This window comes from Arvicanthis niloticus, chromosome 9 (genome assembly GCF_011762505.2).
Source record: "Arvicanthis niloticus isolate mArvNil1 chromosome 9, mArvNil1.pat.X, whole genome shotgun sequence".
NCBI classification, from domain to species: domain Eukaryota; kingdom Metazoa; phylum Chordata; class Mammalia; order Rodentia; family Muridae; genus Arvicanthis; species Arvicanthis niloticus.
The window spans coordinates 32,122,236-32,149,160 of record NC_047666.1 but is presented as its reverse complement, the minus strand read 5'-3'; the positions used below and the strand labels follow the sequence as shown (position 1 = coordinate 32,149,160).

Genomic DNA, 26,925 nt, shown 5'->3' with positions numbered 1-26,925 from the left:
TGCATACCGTATGCAAAATTACAGAAGAAGGCATCAGATCCCCAGGAACTGGAGTCATAGGAGGTTGTTAGCCACCATGTGGATGGTAGGAATAGAACCCAGGTCCTCTACAAGAGTAGCCAGTGCTCTTAGCCTCTGAGCAATCTCTCCAGGCCCTGTCCCTAGTTCTTTTAACCCATCCCATATGGCTGGACTTCTAGACCCTCCCCATCCCAGTTTTTACTGCCTCCGTTTGTATTGAAATATACTTCTGACTTGTAGTTGCATGCTTGCAAAAATAAACGCCTAGGAGTGGGGTTGCTGAGCTAAGACATGTGTGCATTATAAATTCATATATATATATATATATATATATATATATATATATATATATATGTATATCAAGCCATCCTTCTAGCTACTGTATCAGTTGCTCATCATTGAAGAAGTAGGAGCTCAAAGTTGGATGCTATATAGAACCAATACTTGCTTCAGGATAGGAGCTGAACTAGCAGAGTGGCCTAGTATTTTTCAGACTCTGCACTCGGCAGAGAAGAGCCCAGACAGCCCATGCTGGAGGCAGATCAACTCAAGTCCCTCTGTCTGCCAGATCTCTAAAACCCTAGTCAGGTAGCAGCCATCTGAATGGTTTCCAGGGAGCAGGGTTGCCATCTAGTCTGCTGAGTCCATTCTTGGTACATTGGTATGGGGACCACATTTAGTTACAGGAGCAGGGAAATTAAGTCATCAGTCCTCACCAGCCAGGATCTGGCAGGAGAGGTGGCACAAATTGTCCTGGAAATCCTGCCTCCGACAGCAGCCCTTGGGTTTGCCAGTTATAGAATCTTCCTACCTTGCTTGGTGCCAGCAAGGCCAAGTGACCTAACAGGCAGCGTTCCCAGCTCTGAAATCCATGGTTGCCCACAAATAAAGAACCTGGTTCAGAGACCCTGGATATCTTTTCATACCTATAGTGCAAGGAAGTGGTTGTTTGAATGGCCAAGAGCCTAAGAGTCAACTAGAGAACTTAAGGAAGTCGCACGTTTGAGTGGCACTCCCAGAAATTCTGACTGTAGATTTGGGACCAGGCCCTGGAACCCATATGATGTGCACCCCTGTGCTGCTGACGCTGACCATTGGGCTATACATTGACACATTGGAGGAACAAAGGGTAGGCCCCATGTCTACATGAGATGCAGTGATAGGTTTGAACTGACAAAAAACAATGAACTTTTCTCATCCGTTCTCCTCTCCACTTACAAACATCCCACCCAAACATTTCTCAGCTATCTGGGCACCTCATAAATGGTTTCATGTCTTCCCTCCCTGGTGACTACCATACTTACCTTTCTTGTCAAGACAGACTCTACCAACTGCCTTTTGCTGGGGCTGTGTGCCTTACAAAGTTCGTTCAGTAGGAATCCACACTGGCCTGAAGAAGGGTAGGGTCCCTGGTCTAGAAACACCATCTAACAGAAATTGCTTGCTATCAGTGAGGAGAAGCCATGAGATACTCTGATTAAAAAAAAAAAAAAAATCAGGGGAGCAAGCCAGGTTTGGCAAGGGAGGAGTTGATTTGGGGCCTCATCCATGGGTGTTTGGCAGCAGAGTGACCTGCTCCCCAAGCCAGGTGCTTTTCCAGTACCCTGGAGAGCCTAGCAAACAGTAAACAGACAACACATGGAATTGTCCAAATGCAAAGATCTAAGAAACTAGAGAGTATAGCCAAGTATCTGGGTGGGACTGGAGGGAGGCCACATGACAGAGACAGGCAAGACCTTCAGCAATCCTGAAAATGAACATTGATTCAAGAAACATAATTTATGACAAATTTTTAAAAATCCACCATTAAACAAAATAAGTAATGAGGTTTTCTAGCCAGGCCCTGCTTCCGGTTTCTCCCCGTGTGCACACTGCAGATGATGTACAACAAGCCACGCCCCTGCGCCTCTTCACCCTCCTCCCTGTCCTGTCGCCATGTCTTTGCTTCCATGGTGGATTGTATTCCCTTGAACTGTGAACTGAAATGAACCCTTTCTCCCTTAAGCTGCTCCTTGTCAGGTGTTTTGTCACAGACAAGAAAAGCAAAAAAAAAAAAAAAAAAAAAAAAAAGCACCCGTGTCTGAGAGGTCCGGTAAACGTTTCACAAGTTTCTTGCTTTCACAAAAATTCTTTTCAACCTAATCCCGAGAGGGGGTGCCATCAAAAGGCTCCTTAACTCACAAGCTGCATCCATGAGGTTTTCAAGGAGGAAGAAGAAATATCCGAGGCCCTGGGAACTCTGTGGGGATGTAGCTCCTACCAGGAAACAGCTGTTTATTCTGTCTATGCAGCAGTTGAACCCAGCCAAGGCTAAGTTACTTGAAGAAGTCAGGCAAACAGCACAAATGCTTCTGGGAACTGGAGAGTGTGAGCAGGGAAAGGCATTCCTGTGACCCAGTCTGACATCCTTACGCTATTCTAGGAATCCAATTTGAGCTTCACTCATCTCAGCAGAAGTGGGGCCTAGGTGGGTGACAGCTTCATAGCCATCAACGAGAAGAGGGAAACAGGGCAGAGCAAGGCCCTTCTGTAGAGCCCACTCCTGTATGGTTCCCTAGCTCCTTAACCAGAACTTTGGGGATTTTATATGCCCAGAAAAAGCATCTCAGATTTCACCAGAACACACAGCATCTTAGAAGTGGTACTTGACTTTGGTCTCATACTCACACTCTTGCATTTTCAAATACGGTCTATGGGGCTACCAAGATGGTTCAGCTGGCAAAGGAAACTGCTGATAACCTGAGTTTAATCTCTAGAACCTACATGGTAGAAGGAGAGGTCAGCTCTTGCAAGTTGACCTCTGACCTCTATATTCTAATACACACAGACACTCATACATGCACACACACACACACTCAAACGCACGCACATGCATGCACACATGCACGTGCACACATAGACATTCACATATACAGACATGAATGTAAAAATAATTAAAAAACAAAACCCACTGTGGCATCTTCAACTATGTGGCTAATAACAACTCTATTAGCACCTTCTAGGAGATTGTTAGAAATTCAGAATATTGGATCCCACCCTAGATTTAGTGGACCTAGATATGTTTTTAAGAAGGTCCCTGGGAGACTGGTGTGCCTGCTGAAGCTATAAAATGGGCTGTCTTAGAAGACTGGAAGACCAGTTCAGTCCCCACCTCCACCATTGACCCCCTACCCTCACCATGACCTTGGGTAGCATGCTCATCTTTGTCTATTTTCAGTTCCTACTCTGTCAAAGGGAAGTACCACTGCTGGCAACTCCTGCATAGCAATCTGTTATGTGCCCTTGAAAGGATGAACTCTGTAAAAGCTTAATTTTTTCCTTATAATTATATTCTACTGCTTGTATTTTATAGAAGTTTGACTTGTTTGAGAAAACTCAGAGCCATGACTCTCCTGTTCCTGCCTCCCCTCTGTACCCCATTCACTAACTCATCCAAACTTTTTTTTTTAATTGGCCCATCTCCTTCCTTGGATCTACCAATCTCTTTTAAAACATGCCACCCAGGCATGTCTGTTATATCCCTGAGTCCATCTTTTAGCCAGTCTAGAAAAATGGCTTCATCATAAACACAGTCATGAGTGATACTCCATCAGTCTCTAGCTCTGGAGAAGGAGGATCATGGTGCCAAAGATGCAAAGCTAACATGGGGACATTGTGCACTGTCTCTTAAGTCTGTAAACTGCTTTCCTCCAGACATCTTTCCTCCTTTTCTAGAAGAAAGACATGCATATGCCTAAAGGGGTAGACAGGCAAGTATAATAAACATGAGTTTGGCCAGGCATCCGACCACTGATGGTAAAGGCCCTGGAACATGCCAACTTAGAGCAAAAAGAGAATGGGGTTGTACTTCAGTGGATGCGAAGTTCTTAGCTTTAATGGAACCCTGGCTTTCATCCCCAGCACTGCAAGAAGAGTATTGGCTTCCAATTTGAGTCATGTGACAGAGAGAAGCCATTGAAAAAGTTTGTGTTTACATTTAAAATAGTCATAATTAAATCCCTGCCTTTTGGGGTGTATAGTGATATTTAATAATCATAGATATTATACAAGCAGAAATATTAAAACTCAGAGAATTATTATACTCATGATGCCATGTCCACAGTCAAGAGTAGCCCAGCTCCCAAAAGTTGCTTCGTGCTCACCCCGCTGTCCCCCTTCCCAACACCTAACAGCACAGCTACGTCCGACGTTATGACATTCTACAGAAATGGAACCATACTGTGTATTCTTTTTATATTCTTTTATATCTGGCCATGCTGGTTTTATTGTATTTTTGAGGATCCCCCCCCCCATGTCATGGATACCAATGATTTGTATTTGTACATGAAACTGTACATTAGTGCAAAGGCTTAATTTCATCACTGCTGCCTCTGAGTTAATGGGGTATTAGTGAATGTCAACCTCTTTGCTAGCAACCTGTCCCCTTGCTGAATGCTGGTGTCCAGGCCACATTCTCTTTTGTGGTCCCAGTACTGAAAGGGCAAGCCTGTGGAAACCTGTGGAGTAGCTGCAGTGTGACCTTGAGCAGGTTATCCCAGTTCTTCATTACCTACACTTGAAAAAAAAAAATATCTCATGTGGAAATATGACAACACGTATAAGAATTCCTTCAAATAACCAATATGGGGTTAGGGCCGGTAAGAAGATTTTGCATGCATACGATCTTAATGCAGCAACGGTATTCGGAGTTGTCTGCATTCACCCAGTTGGTGACTTTACCCCTAGATTATAGTTATAGCCATTTTATAAAACACACCTGTACTGTTTTTCTTTACACTTACCGTGTGTATGAGAGAGCATGTGTGCACATACATGCATTTGATGGTGTGTCTATGCCTTAGCACATGTGTGGAGGTCAGAGGACGACTTGCTGGTTCTCTCCTTCCACCATGTTGGTCTCAGGGATCAGGCTCAGCCATAACTGCACTTATCTGATGAGCCATCTCATCAACCCCCAAGTCTTAACTGAGGAGGCAGGGAGCTGAAAGGTAAAATCCAAAGTCCTCGCCCTCTACCATGCTGTTCCTCAGAGGTCTTTACTAACCCCTTCTGTAGTCACACAAAGGACACTTCCTTGGGCTCCTGTTTATGTCTTCAGCCTCATCTTGCCTCACTCTTCCTCACACAGAATCCTCCAGGTACATTTCCCCTCTGCCACTTCTTAGAACACTGAAAACTTTCTCTGTCACACAGTGTTCTTGTTCCCTCTGCCTGGAACATTTCCCTCACCCTTGGCTTGGCTGTCTCCTCATCCTTCAGGCCGCGCCCTAATTATCACTAACACGGAGTTCTTGGCCCACACTGTCCGGATTAATACAGCATGTTGTCACCTACCTTAGGATCCTGCTGTTTCCTTTCGAGGGTTGTCCCCTGTCCTGCTTGCATTGCTCTGATGTCTTGGTGATATCCTTTCCCCTACAATGTAATATCCTGGTAGGGTGTCACCTCACCCCAGAGCTTCCTGTTCACAGTGTAATATGCTGGCAGAGTGTCACCCCAAAGCCTTCTGCTCATAGCTGTACATACAGTGGCTGGCAATATCAGGGTTAGTAGGTTAACATCTTTGAAGAAACTACATGGATCTCCAAGCCCTTGGCTCCCCACTCTCCATCACTGGAAACCATTGAGCTCACATCTCCTGGTATCTGCTGTCGCCTGAGCCAAACCTCCAGTGTGGTCTGCTTGTTTGTTAATCATGTCTGGAAAGCACTGAGGTGTCACTGTAAGCCCAGAGCAGATTCTCAAACAATCTTCAATTGACTGGAAAGTTCTGTCTACCCTTTCAATTAACAATAGACACTGTGACAACACAGCCAGAATCCCCTAAGTAGTCCTGCCTAAAACTGGCTTCGTGTGATTAAAATTAGCACTACTAATTTGCAGAAGATGTTTTTTCTAAGCTCTACCTCCATTTTTTAAAATTTTATTATTTATTTGTTGGTTGGCTTTTCAAGACAGGGTTTCTCTGTGTAGTCCTGGCTGTCTTGGAACCCAGGCCGGCCTTGAGCTCAGAGATCTGCCTGCCTCTGCCTCCTGAGTGCTGGGGTAAAAGGCATGTGCTCCTCCATGCCCAACTCTACCTCTGTTCTATCTTTTTTACTGAATATTTTTCATAAGTGTTTTATTTTTATTTAATTTTTTCATATAATATCTTTGATCATATTCTTCTCCCTCCCCTAACTTCTCCCAGATTCTCCCTACTTATCCAACTTCATGCCTGCAATTTTTCTCTCAAGCAAAACAAAAAACAAAAAGCCTACCAAAAAAAAAAAAAAAAAAAAACATCAATTCTCTTTTATGTTGGCCAGCTGCTCCTGGGCATGCGGCCTGCCCTGGAGTGTGGTTGATACAAAACTTATCTTCATTGAGACGGACAACTGTTTCATTAGAAAGTTAAAGGAATGGACAAGTCAGGGGTTAAAATGCAGGAGACCTCCAGGCTGATACAGTTTTGACTAGGGATAGCTTGGTAATGTACTGGTTTCTGTTCCTTTCTGGTGGCTCCCCAGATGGCAGGCTCAAACCTCATACCTGTCTTTGGTACCAGCTGGTTGTGAGGGAGCCAGTTAATTCATTTTAATCTTCCAGAGTGTGCCAAAGATGCTCAGATGGCCTCTCCCAGGTGAGGGAGGCAGGGAAAGGCTGGAGAAAGTGTGAGCTGTGAAATAGGAAGTGCGCAGCTCCTACCATTTCCTTCCCCCATGCTGCCTTGGCAGAGCTGACAAAGGAAAGTGCTCCCAGATGTTCCAGTACTTCATGCCACAGGAGCAGGTGGCTGTGCATCCCATCACCTGCCAAGATCTGCTGTGCCCTGGGAACCTGGAGCCCTGATGACCGCAGTTAGAAGTTGAAAAAGATTCTGTAAGAGCTGGGGACCCAGAAAATAAGAACAAGGAACTCATGAAAAAAAAAACACTGCAGAGATGCATGAGTTTGTCAGCGGTTGCACCAAAAACAAGTTAGCAGTTCCCAGATTTTGAAGCAGTTCCACACTGAGCGAGTGGAACATGGAAGCTGGTATGTCTATCCCTTGTAGAAATCATGTTTTCTGTATGGATACAGCCTGCTTCCACCCTCAGTGGACTGGAAAGACTTTCTGCAGTCTCTGGTGAGAGGGCAGCTGCCGAACTGTGTCCCTTAGAGCCACGGTTATTTTCATGATGATTTCGCTGTCTCTCAACATCTGGGGCATTGTGAGCTGTCATACTGAGAAGAGAAGACTGCTGGTATCTAGTCCAAGCCATTAGTGTAGCCAAACAGCCTAAAATTCACGGGGCTGCCCCATAGTGACTATGCAATCTGACACGTGGATAGCATTCAGCCTATAAACCCCGAATTGGAGTGTCTGAGGGCATGAAGACAGGCTTGCTAGGGTTGAAATATATCTCCTTTGCAAAGGAATTCTCTTGAATCATGCTTTTCTAGGGTGAGCCTGAGAGTCACCAGGGAATCTTGTTTGAGCATAGATTGGGATTCTGCAATTCTGGTTAGGGTCTGGGAGGCCCCAGGATATGCCCCTATCTACAGATTTCATTTTAAGAAACAGTGTGTGTGTGTGTGTGTGTGTGTGTGCATGTGCATACCCTCCCCATTTCTCTTTATCGACATCCCTTCCCCCAGCCCGCCCTGTCACACTCATTTTGAACCATTCCAGGGCCTGTCATCAAGAAACATATGGTGGTATTTAAACTCCACTGCCTAGATGACAGTTCCTCAGCAGCTGTTGCCTGTTTGAAGTTCAGGGTGTTGATGAAATCAATGGACTCAGTAGGAGAGAAGGATCCTAAGGGACCTGACCAAACTGCACTTGCATGCGCGCATGCACACATACACACACCAAATAATCTTCAAGACCTTTCACACATGGTCTGAGACATACTGGTACAAGCAAATTGCTTTAACGCAGTCATTTCTGTAGAGTACCAAAAAGTAAATATTTTTGGCTTCATAGGTCATCTAGTCTTTATCAACTGTAGTGAACAATTGGATTCTGGGAAATCGTCATGGGTAATATGCAAATAAGTAAGTGGGACTGCATTCTGATAAAATTTTATTTACAAAAACAAGCAGGGAGATGAATTGGGGACCCAGACAAAGTTTGCAAATTCTTATTCTAAGTATTTTAATTTTTTTTTCATGTCACCGATTCTTGCATGTAGTCTGTGAATTTTCATCTAAAATAATTCCTATTTCTTCATCAGCAGAGACAAAAATGACGAAGGGAAAACCTTGTTGAAAGGGAGCTAAATCATCATTTTGAGAGGCAAATATCTAGAGGACAAAGCCAAGCAGATTCCGTTTCTTCTACCGCATAGCACTGTGAAATGTGAGCGTGTCTTTTAAGCTGGCAGTCATAATTCTCTGTCTTCTCGTGCTAGTTTTTTTTTTTTTTTTCAGGGAGTAGGACAAGACGGGGTGATAAATAAGGAACAGAACGTTGTGCCCACAGGCTACCTTTAAATTTAAGTCTGTTTTCTTCTTAAGCATGCATCTTCTGCCCCTAAGACGTATGGGGGAGGGAAACACAGCAAAGACTGCATTTCTCTGCCATCCAACCGTGGCCATTCCTTGAAGCATTGATTTTTCTCACCACTGCCAGTTTTTGTGAACGCCTCCTCTTTGTAGCGGATGAGGACGTTGCCCACATGAAAATGTTGATGTCGCTTACAGAATCCTGGCTGTGCCCATGAACCAGAGACCCACAGGCTAAATTCCATCCTGACCCCCTTTTGCTGGAGCAAGGCCCGGGGGTGCTGAGAGGATCCCACTTGTGGCCCTGTGTGGCACAGTGCAGAGCTCCAGCTCCAGCCCTGCAGAGAGATAAGCCAAAGTCGTTCACCCGAGCCTACCCATCAGATACCTCTCACAAAGCCTGTAGGATTTGGAGAAGAAAACCCTGTCTACTGACAAAACAGAGTTTCACTTGAAAGGAAAGGACCTGGCAGCTTTGTCTTGATGATGAGTGGATTCTCTAACCAGGTCTTCTAGCTTGAGGACAATCCATGCCAGACTTCTCTGTAGCCACCATTTTCTACAAAATGTATCATTCTTCCCATACATGTGCTTGTACATAGGTACCTATGCAGACATATATAGAAACACATATATACACATATGCAAACACACACTTGTACACACACACCAGTGCTCTAGTAGCAAGAAAAGTGCATGTGTTTCAGGAAAGTGGAGGGACATTTGAGGGGCCTCATTATTTAATCCAATCATACTGATTTTCCAAATTTTAATAATGAGTCTTTCTACACAAATAACTGAATGTCAGCAGTATCAAGAAGAAATCCCAGACATCACTGGAGAGTCAAATTATTCTGATAGTCTAGTGAACATTACAATGTGTCAGGCAGGGCAAGGGTTATAGTTCACAGATTCATTCATTCATTCAAAACCACAGTTAACCAGTGTTTGTTTTTATTTGTTTGTTTGTTTGTTTTATGGGTATAAAATTTGGGGGAGAGGATGATTTCTTTCTTTGGGGACTCTCGGGCCTTGCTTTCTCTTTTGTATCCCATCCTGGATGCCAGGTGAGACGAGACAGCTAACAGGGATAATATTCCCACCCTTTGGGGATTAGCATCACAAGAAGGATTGAGAAAACCAAAACTCACAGATGTATTAATATTCCCAGATATTATCATTGTACCCATGTTAATTTTACAGCTCACGCGGTTTTAAAACGTTACCCAGCCAGGAAGCAGCTATCTTACTGTACATCGTCTGAAAAGGGGGAAATGTTTCTCGGTGGGAATATGAGCTCCGGGGATATAATTCTGTCTTAAGGACCTGAGAACTGCAACTTAAACCAACCTCAGAGCTGTGATCAATAAGACAAAAACACTTTCACAGTTCAGGGAGCTAATTATAAATCATATCTGCTTCAAATCAGGACCGCTCCGGTGCCGAGCTGCACAGTGGTTTGCCAGAGACCACAAAACCGATAAGCTTGATTGCTGTGTTTTGTCCCTGGTGTTTACAATCTTACATATTGGGATTGCATCCCTGGCCCACACCAGGTCAAAGGTGATCACTTTACCCAAGCTGTGGGCTGCATAGGGCTTCATTTGCCTTTCTTCTGAACATGTGTTGAGTGCCCACAGGGTCCCGGATCCTACTAGTTCTATGAGAATATAGAGAGCAGGATTGTGCCCTCACAAGGCCATTTCAGCGATAACTTTATACACAGATTCTTAGAAATTGCAATAGAGGGTGGGTATCTTAAATAAAAGTCAAGTGGAAAAGTAGTTGGCTGGTCGTGGGGCAAAACTACCTTTTAAGGAGTGATCACCCAATGTTGGAGAAGTGCCATCTGTGTGTAGACTTGAACAAGCAGAAGTCAGCCATGAGAAAGAGAAACCTTCTCTAGGGACCACATGAGCACGTTGGTGTGTGGAAGGAGGAACTGGCCTGCAGTCACGTCCGAGGTAAAATAAGTGAGAAGCATTGACTTGATGAAGATGCGTATAGAGAGGTTAGGAGCCAAGGAAAGCCAGGCCTTGAAGTTTGCATTAAAACTCTGGATTTGCCAGTAACGAACTTAACCACAGAACCTCCCTTTTTGGAAACAAGTACACAGGCATTGCTCATCTTTGAGCTGCCCTTGCATGCAAGAAGACCCTAAAGGAAAATGTGAGTCACAAGAGCAGTTTCTCTTAAGAGCAGCAGGCTAAGCTAGTCTCATGTCACGTCCCTCAGCACAGTAACTTCTGTCTGACAGGTTTACTAATGGACACTGGGCCTGAACAGGGATAACTTCTCCTCTTGGCAGAGTACGTCTCTTGGGAATGGTGGGGGCAGAGATGACAACACACTCTCACCCACAGATCGCCTTAGACTGTGAGCTTGAGGAAGTACAGCCAACAGGCTCCCCTGCCCCATGCTCCCCTGCCCCATCCTTCCTAGAACTGAATAGAAGCCACCTTTCTCAGTTTTACCTCAGCATGGAACCAGTCCATGTGTATCATAGAAATGTTTTACTGCCAGACGGGTTGGGGAAAAGCCTTCATGAGAATGTGTGGTATTTTCTAGGTTGTTGAAGCTGACCTTCGTTTCACTGAATAACTTACAGAGTCCTTTAAAGATAATGGTGCCCGCTGGGTAGCTTTTGAAAGAGTCTCTCTTCTTCCTCGGGAGAATTCATCTACGTCTGTTCAGATAGCTCATCCATCATCTCAGCATGTCAGGTTCTTCTCTCCATCTTCAGCTAGATGAGGCTCTGAAAGCGACTAAATGGTTGTAGGTCAATTTTTGTGATTTATATACCGGGGAGAAACATCAAGAAAAGCAGGCACTGGAGCCCTGCTCCTCTTGTACCGGCAGTTATCGGTAATTAAATCATTTGAGAAATTACTGAAGAGTATGATGCAGAACACAGTTGGTGCTCTGGATGGGTTCCATCCCTGTGTGTCCAGCCAGCACCCAGTGGGAAATTCAGTTAGGCCTCATGGCTGCATCTGTATGAAACCAGGGACTGCCTTTGATTCTGTTCCCTACTCAGTACAGTATAGCAGCTCCTTACATTGAATTTGCATTGTATTTGCATTGAATTTGGGATTATACATAACATAGAGGTGTTTTAAAGTATATCCTACATCCTATTGCACGAAGACGTGAGCAGCTGTGAAATCTAAGGAGGTTCTATCACCAGTCTCTCCTGGAGATAAAGAGACCTCTGAAGTTTCTCTGTAGGTATATTTCTGAGATTAAAATTTGACTTTTCATGAAGGTTCCTTGATTTTTTTTTGATACAGTTTTATTGAGGTATATTTTACATAAAATGAAGCAAACATATATTCAAATTACACCACCTGAATTTTTGCACCTGTAGGTCTTATAAACTCTCCATCCAGGTCTAGTTAACTACCCAGTGTTCTCATGCCTCCTTCCCTTATCCTTAAACTTGATATAAATGGGGGTCATGTGACTGTGTCACAAAGGAGAAGAAACACTGCCTGCAATACACTTTTTAACTGAATTCACCCATTGCTAACATTGTGCTGCCTTTTTATTTCATTTGGGGATGGGGGGAGGGTGGGGATTCAGAACCATCTGATCATAACTTCATCCTTAGGTCTTTGGATGCATTCTCTTGTGTATAGTTTCTAAAGCTAAGGCTCTTTGCCAACATTGTCACAACTACCAAATAACCACATTAAATATGGCAAAAATACTTTTTTTTTCCTTTTGCCTGTGTTTAAACTTTGTAAGAGACCAACAACTTTCCTTAAGCACTTGTTTGGTTTTTTTTTTTTTTTTTTTCCAAAGAGACAAGTTCAGGTCAGGGTCAAATATTATCTGTAATTCCCATGTTTCCTTCATACCTATGTTAATCAGCTTTCCACCAGCGTGGCGAAATGCCAACGATAGTTATAAAGAAGAACTGCGTATTTGGCTCACAGTTTCTGAGGTTCCCTTCTGCTCTCATTTAGTGTAGCAACAAGGCAGGCATGTGGTAAAACAAGCAGCTTTCTCACAGAGGCAGAGAAGGAAGGGGTCAGAGAAGAGCTCAGGGTCCCAGTATCTCCTGCTAGGGTATGTCCCCAGTGATCTGACTCACTTCTCCTGTACCCACCTCTTACAGTGTCTATGATCTTCTAATAGCATCAAGCTGGGAGCTGTGACTTTGACACAGGAGCCGTTAGCAAACATTTAAGTGAGCCATATAAAATATTCTCTCAGCCTGGGTTTAGTTTTGTCTTCTGTACTGTATTGTCCTTGTTTTTCTTAATATGTATGGTTTCATTCATCTCACGGTTCCTCTTGAGTGCACCAAGGACCTGCATTTTTTTCTTGGCTGAAATACTGCATTAGGTATAGTGTGCCCTTAGGACTCTAGAGGCTGCATACTGTCCAGTTATCCTTCGCTGGTGATCTCAAGTCAGTATTGCTGGAGTTCTCTGTTGTAGAGTTGCTAATTGTGCTGTAATTCATAAGCACCAGGTAGGGAAACACATTCAGACCAGCTTCTCTTCCTACTCAGCAGGAGGTGCTGACACAAAACAAGCTAAATAGTACTTTTTAGACTTTTTGTTTCAAATAAATAGCCTTTGTTTTCACATTTTTTTGTCTTACTGGCCTTTTGCTTGTATATTTGGGTTTCAGTTTTGTGGCTCTGTGTGTGTGTGTGTGTGTTTGTGTGTGTGTGTGTGTGTGAGAGAGAGAGAGAGAGAGAGAGAGAGAGAGAGAGAGAAGAGGAAGAGAGAAGAGAAGAGAGTAGAGGGAGGGAAGGAGAAAAGGAGAGGAAGGGGGGAAAGATTAAGATTTGGGTGGCTTGGTTGGTTTTTTTTCTTTGCTTTTTTTTTTTTTTTTTTTTTTTTTGTTTTGTTTTGTTTTGTTTTTTGTTTTTTGTTTTTCGAGACAGAGTTTCTCTGTGTAGTCCTGGCTGTCCTGGAACTCACTCTGTAGACTGGGCTAGTCTCGAACTTAGAAATCCACCTGCCTCTGCCTCCCGAGTGCTGGGATTAAAGGCGTACGCCACCACCGCCCGGCCTTTGCTTGCTTTTAAAGAGAAAGAGCATGGAGTTGGGTGGTAGGGACATAGAAAGCATCTGAGAGGAGTTGGAGGAGGGGGAAAGTCTGATCAGAACATATTATATGAAAATTTTTCAATTAAAAAATAAGAAAAGAAGCAAGTCCTTGGTACATTCAGAAGGAACCATGAGATGAAGGACACCATATTAAGAAAAACAGGGACAACATCCTTGAAGGGAACATAACAGTATAGAAGCAAAACCAAAAATGGGCTGAAAAAAATATTTACATGGCTCAATTAAATGTCTGCCAAAGGCTCATGTACCCTCTCATCAGGTGTTTATTAACTATAGGTGGTCACTTTGGGCTCTTGTGTTTAGAACCTTTCAATACCATTGGTTGCAAACTGGCTTTTCAGCTCTGGCTGGCTAGCCTTAACCTCCCGAGTACTCACTCCCTTGACAGTGAGCAGTACCTTGCTGTGCCCAAGAACCCCACACATCCCCCAGTTTACTGACATATTGACATTTTTCTTGTCTGTTATCAGTATGAAGTTACAAATTTCCTATTTGTTTCAATGGTTTGTAATTAGCTTCTTTCCATAAATATTTTAATGTTCAAACTGTCCAGAATGTGCTGTTGGGACCAAGAGGGACCATGGTCTTCCAACAGACTCTCATCACATTTTATCCTTAACATTTACATTTTTATAAAAGGTGTTCTGGACTCATCTTTTTGCTACTCTTCCCTGAAACCCATTTCTCCACCAAGCCCAGGGACCGTTCACTGAGTAACAACAACCAGAATTACAATGTATTTATCCATTTTTGGATTGGTTGACACTTAAATTATTTCTAATTCCAGGCTGTTATAAGAAAGTTCCACTGTCTGACTGTGCCTGTATATTTTTGGAAGGTATTTACTAACTTACTAGGTATATAACCAGGAATGGAATGGAAATAACAATGGGAAATTGAGGCCTCTCCACATGGGGTTATTATGCATGGGAGGTATGATACCAGAAGTCCCCACTGAATGCTGTTATTAATAATTCATGTATGTTTACATATGTGTACTTAGCTTTAGATGTTGCTACATATTCTTAAGAGCTTGCAACGTTGATTTAGGTCTGTTGGGGAGGACATATTGGATCCCACTGGGAGGCCCAGATAATCAGCAGCAGGGTAATGGTGGCTCATTGCAGTCACTGTCCAGAAACGACAAAAAGGCCAAACTTTTCCTTTGTGATGAGGAACATCTCCACGGAGTACTGTTTTAAGATATGCAAAAGCAAAATCCCAGAGTACACATCTCCCGCCATCTTCAGAACAGTTTCTGTCTCAGCCCTTACAATCTGAAAGCACTTCAGTAATGGAGACCCATTTCTTGGGTACCATCTCTTAGGCAGTGATTAAAGTCAGTGCTTTATTTTCAAAGGCACCTCCTTGGGGGATAGAGAAATGTCCCAGGCACAGTTCACATCTTCTGGCTGCTAAAGAGTTGTTTATAATCCTAGAGCAGTCAATCACTGACCAAGCCAAGAGAATAAGTATCTCTCTTTTTTTTTTTTTTTTTTTTTTTTTTTTCCCACCTAGGGAGTTGTTAAATGTCCAAGCCATTTGAGATGGACAGCTAACGGCCATTTAGGGAAACAAGTCAAGCAGGAAACTGCTCCAAGCCAGCAAAGAAGTAAACTAGTTCAGTATTTTAGAATGAGAGTGTAGGCTTACTTCAGTAAGAAACAGCTTAGGCCTGGCCAGTCACTGGCCAGATAGCTTTCACCTGTCCTACAGAGCTTATAGACCATGGCTGGAATTGAAGATGCAATGGAAGTATTTGGTGATGTGAAATTCTAAACAGAAGAAAGATTCATAGGGTGCTCAATGAACCCTTAGTAAGCTTTGAAGAAATTAGCAACTAGGAAGGTGCATGTCTGTCGATAGTGTGAAGCTTATACCTTCTCTGTGTAGAGAATCCCATACGAATCCCATCATGAGAACCTTTGTGAAATATTTCACAGCCATATTTCACCCAAACAGACCCCGGACTAAAAGTAGTATTGACACACACATATATCCATTGCTGTACATTTGTATTAACTGCAGTGGTACTCTTCTCTCCTATCCCCTACCCCTCAGGTCTGTCTGCCGAAGGTGGTGCCAAGCGCCAGGAGCACCTATCCCGGTTTTCCATGCCTGACCTCAGCAAAGACTCTGGAATGAACGTCTCAGAAAAGCTGAGCAACATGGGCACTCTCAACTCCTCAATGCAATTCAGGAGCGCAGAGTCTGTCCGCAGCCTGCTGTCTGCACAACAGTACCAGGAGATGGAGGGGAACCTTCACCAGCTCGGCAACCCCTTGGGGTACAGGGACCTGCAGTCCCATGGAAGGATGCACCAGAGCTTTGATTTTGATGGTGGCATAGCGAGCAGTAAGCTACCAGGGCAGGAAGGTGTGCACATCCAGCCCATGAGTGAGCGCACCCGGAGGAGAACTACTTCCAGGGATGACAACCGCCGCTTCCGCCCTCACCGGTCCAGGAGGTCCAGACGTTCGCGCTCAGACAACGCCCTGCACCTAGCCAGCGAGCGGGAGGCTATCTCTCGGCTGAAGGAAAGGCCCCCTCTGAGAGCCAGGGAGGACTATGACCAGTTCATGCGCCAACGCAGCTTCCAGGAGAGCCTGGGGCAGGGTTCCCGGAGGGATCTGTACAGCCAGTGTCCCAGGACTGTGTCGGACCTGGCTTTACAGAATGCCTTTGGAGAACGATGGGGACCCTACTTCACGGAGTATGATTGGTGCTCCACCTGCTCCTCCTCTTCAGAGTCCGACAATGAGGGCTATTTCCTAGGAGAACCCATCCCCCAGCCAGCCCGCCTACGATATGTCACAAGTGATGAGCTCCTGCACAAGTACAGCTCTTACGGTGTCCCCAAATCCTCCACCTTAGGTGGCAGAGGACAGTTGCACAGCAGGAAAAGACAGAAGAGCAAAAACTGTATCATTTCGTAATGTGATAGTGGTCGGGGAGTCGGGGAGATGGGAGCTAAGAATGTAAACTCAGAAACGTGCACTGTTGTGAATTCTCAAGTGCTCTTGGGGATGGTTCATGGAGGAGAGATGGAGAATGCTCTCAGTCGAGGGAGGCAAGGCTGCAGGTTGACTTGGTAGATACACTTGGTGTCACAGTTTGGGACGTGTTAAATATGTTTTGCACATTTCACTTTGGAAATACAGGCTGTGGAGGCCAGGGTAGGTCATGTCCTTCCAAGGTGTAGTGGCCATTAACCAGATGACACACTGTAACCTGCTCACTTATATTCTTTCTGGTTCTCTTCCTTTTAGGAAATACTTTATTAGCCAGGACCCCAGACTAAGTTATTTACATGTTCATTGTAAATGCAATGTAAATGAGAGTTCTGATAAAATATTTTTGTATTTTGTAATAACAACAGAATTTCTATATCGTAGGATTCAGTGGAGACTTACATGCATGTCCACCAATATCTTCGAGTGATAAATGGTGGCCCAGGACCACCTGGTTTTTGTTGTTTGTTTTGATTTGGTTTGGTTTTCTTTCTATACAAATCTGTTACATGTCAGTGAGACTATTTTCAAAGGAGTATATTCAATTTGGCTTTTTGTGGCTGAAAAAGAAAAATTTAACTATTCTACCCAAGGCATTCTATGCTCTAGAACATCTGAAGGCCCGCCTTTAAGTCCACTCCCACCCTCAGTAGAATTTATTCTCTCTACAAAGTAAGTAGGTTTTTTTTTTTAATTGCAAATGTCGCTTTCGCTGAATAGAGATAACAACCAGTGTCAGTCCAGTTCTGTGAGAAATGCCATCCTTATTTGGAACCTTGAAGTTGCTTAATGTCGCTCTGTCCCTTGGGGGGAGTTACAGTGACTGTGAGCGGTGCCAGTGTGTGTGTCAGCATGGCGTTGTTTTGAGTGTGGAATTGTTTGGTGCTCATGTTTCCTGGATTGTATTTTCTGCTTTCTTCTTCCAAGGCAGACGGAGCTGCTGCCTTAGCCTGACAACTGTTTGTCCTCATAGCAAGTGAGCTTCAGCAGTTAGCACTGAGGGACAAGAAGATGCTGAGGGGAGGGGCTCTGGGTGCACTGGTGTGGTGCACATTGCACAAGGAGATTTGAGAACAAAAGGCAGATAGATGTTGAAAGGGGGAGAATATGAAGGAAAGTCAAGGAGAAAGAACTTGTAGAAAGAAAGAGAGGTGACAGTCACCTTGACTAGTCCCCAGTGCTTTAGAGAGAATCCAGTTTGACAAGCTTAGTCACCACAGGGGCTGGCTTCTTACCCTGGAGGGTCAAGCTGCTGAGATGATAGATAACAACATGGAAAAACAGACCTTGTGGCAAAAGAGATTTCCATTTTGAACTTTGAGGACTGTTAGTCAGACAGAAAGGCTCAAGAGTGAGTTTGCTTAAAGAAGATGTTTCACTGTAGGTGAGATTTTAAATACATAGTGAAATAAAACTTCTTGCCTCGCTTCAGTTTAAAAAAAAAAAAAAATGAAGCGCTTGCTCTTGGTCCATTTTCTCGCTCTCCTCAGTGGATTATGGCAAAAATCCATCAGAGGACCCACCTTTTGTGAGATGTGCTGTCCCCATATGCACAGTGTGTCTCAGTGGCCATTTGCCATGGTAAGGTGAGCATGGTCTCTTTTCAGTATAGTACTTAACATTTTCTAGGGTTTTTTTTTTTTTTTTTAATGGAGAGAATGTGAAGAGTGGCTTTTCAGACACCGTCCTAAATGGGTCTGGGGTCAAGGGAGACTGCAAAGGATGTGATGATGACACTCCATCCAGGATGTATTAAAATGATTTGCTTTATAGGTATTAATACGACATTTGTCATTGTCACTGATTTTTTTTAAAGAAGCAATGCAAATGTTGATTGTGGCTGTTTTCCGCATGCTATCTATCTTCATATCTAAATGTTTCATTAATTATCCAAGCCTCTGGAGAATTAACTCTATTACATTTGTATAGTAAGTTAATAAACTGCTTGGCAAACTGTTTAAGAGATAAATATGCAGCACCGTGCCACTCGAGTGGCAGGTTTCTGGTAGACATTGGGTGAGTCCAATTTGGAGCTTTGAGTTTGTTGATTGGTGAGAATCAAAAGGCATTATTGGGAAAAGAGAAGAGAGGGAAAGTAGATCAGTTAACAAATGGCTGAAACCATGTGTCCTCTCTGGCCCCAAGTCCAATGAATGAAATTTTCCCATTGAAAGTTGTTTTCTTACATTTCCCAGATATGGTTTGACTAACCCTCATCCCAAAGAAAAAAGCAATAGAGAAGCTGCTTAAGTCAGGTCAAGTCTAGCTGTCCAGAGAACATTCAAGATCTTTCTGACCAAAACTTAAAATATAATGAGATACAGGCTTCAAACTGTCCACCAGCAAGATCATTTCAGCAAGATTTCTTCCCGTTCTAAAAGCAGCCAGGTATCCTACAGAGAATGTCATTTGAAGAAGGCCAGTTCCTCACAATGGTAGTAGGTCCTTAAAGCTACTGTCCAGCATGACAGTAAACTAGAATTTCTCTACCTAGAATTAACAACTAAGAGTTAACACCCAGAATCTCGTTCCCAAAACTGAAGTGCATACTTTTCTGAGGTGAGAATTTAAGGTCCTCCCTGACTCCTCCAGTGTGTCCCTTACCTCCTATTGGCCAAGTTTCCTAGGGGGTGGGGGGACCTGTACTCAGTCCCCTTAGGTCATTGTTTTCTCCTCTGTAGACTGGCTTTCAGAAGAGCCGTCTTTCCCTCCTTTTCTCTTTGATGGTGATTCGGCTGACCTGTTTCCATCTCTCCTATTATTGGGCTGACTGTTTAGAACTACAGCTTTAGAGTTCAGTTCATGTCATACTGCTGCCAGATCCAGCACCCGCTGGGCCAGCTCTCTTCTCCAGGCCAAGGAGTGTGCAAGTCATGGAAAGTTTCCTGAGTGCTCTTGCTAGCGCATCCCACCTTTGGCCCTGCAGAAAGAGTTTGTGCTGATGAGCAGTAGCATTGAGCATTCAGAGGCCCGCCCTTCTGTCCTGTATAGTTCTAGATTCCCTACCCTGTGCGAAGGTAAACGGGGTGAGGAAAATCAGACCTCATTTCCTGGTTTTTAACATGCATAAAGGAGAACTGCTGGTGTCCGTTGTTTGAAACCCTCTTTCTACATCCTGTAATAAATTTCATTTACTGTCCAAGCAGCTGTCTGAACAGATTTGGGTTTTCTAATAGGAAAAGTCACAACCTTTTCCTCTAGAAGCTCCTCCTACAGAGCTGTAGGAAGATGGCGTTCTCTGCACATCTTCCAGGAGTTCCTACTTCTTATGACCTATTAGCCATTTTTACGTTCAGGTGGAGCCATGGTGGCATGAATGTAGTAGCCCTTGCTATGTGTGCTCTACCTGCCACCTCAGTGGATGATAAGCAGTGGATCACCACAGACTTTCCAAGGAGAGTGGATTCTCACACCAGGTATCTTTACAGTATTCAAACAAGCCAGGGCTAAATGACTAGAGCCGGTCTCTTCTGTCTTATGACAAATCTTATGCATAAGCTGATTCTTTTCCTGGGTCTCTGGGAAAGGTACACCAGACACTTAGGAAGCATTCATTTCAAAGAATTGGGAGGCTCTATTTCCTCTCCCTCCCATACTGTGGAAGATACAGGAAGCTGACCTCTTAGGCCGAACACGGCTCTCTTTGGCCTACTCTTTCATGCTCAGGGTCTTTGCCAGTTATGTGGGCAGCTCCTGCTCACTTTGCAGAGGTCAGCTAAGAGTCTGTTTTCTCATCCCAGCCCATATTATAGGGACATAGGACACTTAAGTTCCAAAGCAGAGTGTTCTTTGTATACTCCTAACAGAGACCAGACGCTGTGCTTCACAAAGATCCACCTATGACCAAGGAGAGTAGAAAATTGAGCCAGTGGCCTGCGTGGCACCTTCAGGCTCTGCAGACCCTGTTCCACAGGCTTCCACCACTGATCTTGAAGACAGTTGCACATTAACACCTTTTGAAAAGTACATTTCTTTGAGCATACTGGAAATAGGAATGAAACCTTTGCCTTCTTGTCAGTAGTTCGCCCCAGAGTATGTATTTATGAACATTCAGAAGCCATGAAGGTCAGGATGGAGGAAGAATTGATTTATTTTTCTGTTTTCTCATATTAGAAGCCCAGTCAACACAAGACCCCCCTATAGAGCATGACTATTGGAAGCTATTGATGTTATATAAATTCATTTCTTGCTTCCAGAACCAGCCTTCCTCGGAGGAATAAAATTGAGGCTGGAAAAGTCATGTGCTACTAACAGACATTTCTGTTGTTCAGATGTGATAAACTCACAAGATAGATGTCTAGTTCTATCTTGAGCATTTTCTAAGAAAATCTTCATGGTTTAAGCTTTTGGCCATGGGTGTTCAATAGGTCACCAACCAAACGTTTCTAAATGTTGGGAGGTTTCTTGCCAATATGACCTTCTTTTATGTTCATCTAGTTGGCTTCCATAGATTTCAATAAAGCATTCTGGTTTAATCCTGACCCAGAGTTAACAATGTAAGATCATCGACTCTTCTGTAGTCTTCAGAGAAGTAGGCCAGCATTTATTCTCTCTAAACTCATTCTTTCCTGCAGAGTTGCTTTGCTCAGATCCTATTTAATTCCACATGCATAAACAAAACCTCAGAGGGCCCAAGAAGGTGAAGCAGGCTGGAGTCTGTGTTATCTGTCAAGTGTCAAGCTGTTTGTTAGGAAGCCTGTCACGGGCTTTTGGCATGGGTTCTGCCAGAGACTGTTCTGAACACTTTGCTTGAGATCTGTGCCCTGTAAAGTGGATATGATGTTTTACTGATTCTGTAATACATTTGTAAACTTCCAATAAAATTTGAATAAAAGGAATGTTGTCATTCTTCTCAGTCTTCGCTTCATGTTCCAGATCTGGGGAGTGGACTCGACCTTTTGGAAAAGACCAAGAAAAAGCATGTGTCAGAGAGTGATATTTACAGCAGAACTTGAGCCTGATCTAACAAAATGATCATCAAAGTGACAATAGCAGGTCCTACCCTAGGACCTGGGACTTCCCCAGTCATAGGCTTTCACATAAGACACATAAAATGCCTTCTCATGGGATTCGGATCCAATCAGAAATTGGTTAGAGAAGACATATGTATGATGTTTGGGGCCCGAGTTACATCACTCAGTATAATTTGTCCAGTTCAATCTATTTACCTACAAATGTCATGATTTCGTTTTTCTTTAGCTGAGTACTATTCCACTGTGCATATATACATTTTTCTTATCCATTCATCCATGGTGCACATCTAGATTGACTCCATTCTCTGGCTAGTATGAATAGACCCACAATGAACATGGGTGTGGAAGTGTCTCTGAAGAAAGAGATAAAGTTCTTGGATCTGTAGCCCAGGGTGGTATAGGTGGTGTAGTGGTATATGTCATAGCAAACCTATTTCTAGTTTGAGAACCTCTAAACTGATACCCAAAGTAGCTATTCTAGTAATTATCAGACATGCCTGTGATTCAACTGTGGTGAACTCACAAGATAGATGTCTAGCTCTAGCTTGAGCTCCCACTGGAGAGTGTTTAGGAGTTCCTCTTTGCCACACCAACATCTGTTGTCATTTGTATTCCTGGTGATGGCCATTCCAACTGTGGTGAGATGGAATCTCAGAGTAGTTCTCATTTGTATTTGCCTAGTAGTCAAGGATGTTAGGCATGTTTTAAAATGTTTCCTAGCCATTTTCATTCCTTCTTTTGAAATTTTTTTGTTCAGTTTTTTTAGCCCATTTTTAAATGTTTTTTTAAAAATTCCTTAATGTTTAGTGTCTTGTGTTCTTTGTATATTCTAGAAACTAATTCCAATGAACAGCTGATAAAGATTTGTATGGGCTGGCTGCCTGTTCATAGTTCCCTTGGTTGTGCAGCAGCCTTTTGGCTTCATGAAGTCCCATTGCTGATAGTGGTCTTATTTCCTGTGCTACTGGAGTCTTATTTGGACAATCCTAACCTGTGCCTATAAGATGAAGCATGCTACCTGCCTGTAGCTCTAGAAATTTGGGTGTCTTATTTTGGAGTCCCTGGTCTATTTAGAGTTGAGTTTTGTGCATGGTAAAAAAAATAAGGATTTAGCTTCATTTTTCTGCAGGTTAAAATCTAGTTTCTGCTGCCCTATTTTTTAAAGATGCAATTTTTCCCAGTATAAACTTTTGTATGCATTTCTCAAAAATCAGGTAACTGTAGTTGTGTGAACTTATGACTATGTCCTCAGCTCTCTGCCATTGACAGATGTCTGTTTCTGTACTGGCGCCATGCTGTTTTTGTAACTATGGCTCTGTAGTATAATCTGAAATCAGTTATGGTGATACCACCCACCATGTTCCTTTTTTTGGGGACTGTCCTTGCTTTTGATGACTCCATGTAATTTTTTTAGAATATTTTTCCTATGTCTGAAAAAAAAAAAACAAAACTACAGTTCCAGTAACCAAGAGGGGTAAAGCAGAATAGTAAGTTTGCTACACACTGAACCATAAATATGATGATATAGTAGAAAAGAAACTATATTGGAAAATAAACTAATTTCCTGCCCAGCAGTCTATATATTGCTTTTGAAAGGATGGTCATAATCACAGTATTAACCCTTCTGTTGCCCTAGCCTTCAGACCCTTGGGATGGTCCTCGGGGATAAGGGGTAAGAAGGCACAGCAGAATCAATAACAAAGAAGCAAAAATAGATTAGTTTATTACAGAATTGGGGAGAGCCTTTATACCCTCTATCCATGCCGTTGAATCATGACTGCTCATTCTGCATGGTTAGCAACAGTTGATTGGCTGCCCTGGCCAGATGCTCTGTCATCAGTTGCCTCTGGGAGTTATGCAGGTTCCAAAGTTAGTAAATGCAGAAACGACTGCTGCACATGCCTGGACCACTGCAGATCACTGACATGCTGACTTACTGCTCCTGCATCCTTCCAGTCCATGAACATGGGAAGTCTTTCCATCTTCCGGTCTCTTCTTTTGTGTGTTTATTGTGAATGGTATTGTTCTCCCGATTTCCTTTTCAATCTGTTATTGGTAGGTAGGAAGTCTAGCCAGATAACAGTGTTTTCCAATTTAAAGGAGTAATAGTGCCTTAGACTCCATAATGAAGTCATTGGCGTTTCAAGTGCTATCAACTGCAAATGCGGAAAGCAAAAAACAAGAGTTCATGGCCCTGAATTATAATCAGATGATTTATAATATAATGAACGGACCATCATTAAAGAAGTGAAGATTTAAAAATAATCAAATCCATATGGGTTGGGGAAAATGTTACTGAGGAATAAGTTTATATCAGCAAATGGAATAAATTATCATATTTTAACATCCTTCCTTCATGGGCCTAGTGCTAATTACAGTGTCATTGTTTATTGGAAAATGTGCCTAAGCAAGCAAGGACAGAATCAGGGCGCACTTAGTGGGAAATAGGATTCTGTACTGAATTAGAAATGAGCTGCGTGCTACACATAGTTTAATAAAGCCCCAATGGCAGAAGCATGCACAGAGTGTGTTCTCTACCCAATAACGACAAGATTTAGAAAGAGCAAATGTTATTCTGGAAAATGCTGCCACCCAAAGTTCTGTAGACAGTAAGGCTGTCCATCTTTTATCAAGTGGAAAACAGATCTTGTTACCTGAAAATAAGCATCATAAGATTGACCTGTGCAGGGAGAATCAAAGAAATATGGATACACATCAAAGTCAATAGTAAATTTCCCCCGGTGCAAAAAGAAAAGGAACTATTGTCCTTTTATTTCAAAATGATTATCAGCTAAAGGCTGAGAAAATGAATTGGTTTATTTATTTATAAATCCTTCCTATGAACTTTTCTATGTTGTTTCTCCATTCTTACAGAACAAGGATTTGAAGATTTTTGTATACTGAACATGTTTGTTGCCCACCAAACACCCATGTGTCCCAACTCCCATACCCAAGATTTACCCCCTTGCAGGATTCTGTGATTGGTAAAGGAAGCCTGTGTTCAGCCTACCTGTTTGTCTCTGTCTCTCACCTGAATCCATAATGAACTAAAAGTCCATGTTGGGATGTCCTATTATGGCCTAGAAGCAAATGGATCCCCTGAGTCGCTGTGTTTTCACATAGAAGGAATTGCTTTTAAAAAGAATCTTTTGTCATGTTAAACTGAAAAAAAATCTAGAGGAAACTTTGTACTACCATATAATCCAACCTTCTTGACTAATATCTGGAGATCAATACCAACTGATCTTGCAAGTTCCTTTTAACATTAGAAGATACAGCCAAGGATGCCATCGGATGATTGGAAGTTCTGAAGGCTGATGGGATCAGTGGTTTGGAGACATGGGTTGATTGGTTAGCTTAGTTGCTTTGATTGGGATAAAGATTACCCCTTAATTAGAGCCTGCAGCTGTATGTTTGGCCCTGTAGAAATACAACCTATGGACTAAAAGCAGCAAGGAGGTACTCACACTATTCACCATTGAATTTACAGGTAAGTGCTTGATGAATACAGGGTTTAAAAGAACTAATTAAATAATTGAAATTACAATGCAAAAGATTATAAAAATTGCATTGAGTTTGTAAGTCACCCATAGGTGCCTCTTGAAAGGTGAAGAAATATTTCCCCCTCTGTAGAATGGCAGAGGCTATGGGAAAAAAATCTCAGATCTGAGTTCATTAGGTGGCATACTCACTGCTCAGACAATTATATAGTCCCCACAGTGGATGTTATTCAAAGGTGACAGATAGGACAAAACAGTAAGTCAGATGAATCACCAATCTCACTGGGGGCTGCTTGCATTTTCATATCTTTTTCCAAATCTAGAATTTGCTTTATCTGATCATTTGAGGTTTTTTTTATTTTAATTAACCCATGGAAGAGCAGTGAGCCCACTTAAGAAACCACACCTGCCTAATATTTAGATTCCAGCCTGAAATTACTTCTTTGTTCTAGCCTAATGTCAGAATCTTGACTGAAGCCCACTTCCTTGTCCTTGGCCAATGTCATATTCCTGCCAAGCAGCCCATTTCCTTGTCCTCGGCCGATGTCAGATTCTTGCCAAGTAGCCCCAAAAGCTCTCTGCCTCTCCCCCTTTTTTATTTCATAAATAGGACTGAGCCTATCTTAGGTCATTCTGCCAAGACTGCCTTCCTTGCCCATTGTGGAATATGCATTATCAAAAACAACACACTTCTGTCTTAGGTTGGTAAGGCTCTGTGCAGAATCTTACTTGTCCTTGGCTTGCCAGCCTCTTAATTTAATAACTCCATCTGGGGGTCCATTTTCAGGTTCAAGTCATGTACTATGGCTGCCAACATACTGATGTTGTTAAAGACAAGGTTTAACACGTAGTAGAACAAAAAAGTAATTTCAGGCAGGAATCTAAATCTTAGGCTAGAACAAGGAAGTAGGCTTCAGACATGAAAATGACTTTGGGCTAGGACAGGAAAGTAGGCTCAGATACTTTGGTCATCCTGATAAGCCCTTAGAAACAGTGATCATGAGAGTGTTCACAAAACTTTGTTTATTGCCTTGCTTGTTCTTTGACTATTTGTGTTTGTCTTGCTTGTTCCTTGACTATTTGCATCTATTGTATTGCTAGTTCCTCAACCTAGAACTGATGTTAATACTTGCATATAATTAAAATGGTATAAAAGCAAAAAGGAGGAGGGGGTATTAGGTTTCTAGGAAGGAGAAATGGGGAAAGGGTGACATTTGAAATGTAAATAAATAAAATATCCAATTAAAAAAACAACAAGACACAAAGCAAAAAAAAAAAAACGGAAAACAAACAAACCATTTTATCCTCATAACCTTATACTGGTATAGATGTTTGTATTTTTGATGTAAATTTGAGGTTATATTTTGTTATATTGTTTCAAAATTGTGTATATTTAAACAGAAATAAAGCTATTTTTAATACACTGAAAAAAATGAAACCACTCCCATCTGGAGCCTTGACTCCAAACCAACCAGTCTTGCTTCCCCGTTATATATCTTTCCTTGGAAGTCCTCTCCTCCCTAGGTTCCCTTTGAATTGAGTCTGTGGCTCCTAGCCTCCACCCTTATCTTGAGAACCTCTAACCTCATGCTAAAGAAGGGTACTCCTTCTACAGTTGCTTGACCAATGACTGAGTCTGTTTCCTCTTGCTTCTGTAATCACACCTCCAGTCAGTTCAAAGAATGAGTGTTTTCAAGAGGGTTTCTGTCCCCAGAGAAATGCTCCAGTCAACCTAACTGAAAATTTCACTGCACCTGCCAAAAGACTCTAGAAAATGAAAGGCTCCTACCCCCACCCCCAGGCCATTCCTTATAGTACCATCTGAGATCACTCAGAGCAGCAAGGCTCCTCAGAGCTGTCA

General features: G+C 42.8%; 1 protein-coding gene across 4 annotated transcripts in view; it reads left to right on the top strand.

The window, feature by feature from the left end:
* The window catches only part of Prickle2 (prickle planar cell polarity protein 2), a 321,687-nt gene extending 300,258 nt beyond the window's left edge, over window positions 1-21,429 (top strand). For all 4 annotated transcript variants that reach the window (XM_076940135.1, XM_076940137.1, XM_076940136.1 and 1 more), the window contains one exon: window positions 15,642-21,429. In XM_076940135.1, the coding sequence (XP_076796250.1) occupies window positions 15,642-16,516 (875 nt within the window). In that variant the 3' untranslated portion in view covers window positions 16,517-21,429. The remainder of the gene's footprint in view (window positions 1-15,641) is intronic.
* Window positions 21,430-26,925: the final 5,496 nt, after the last annotated feature.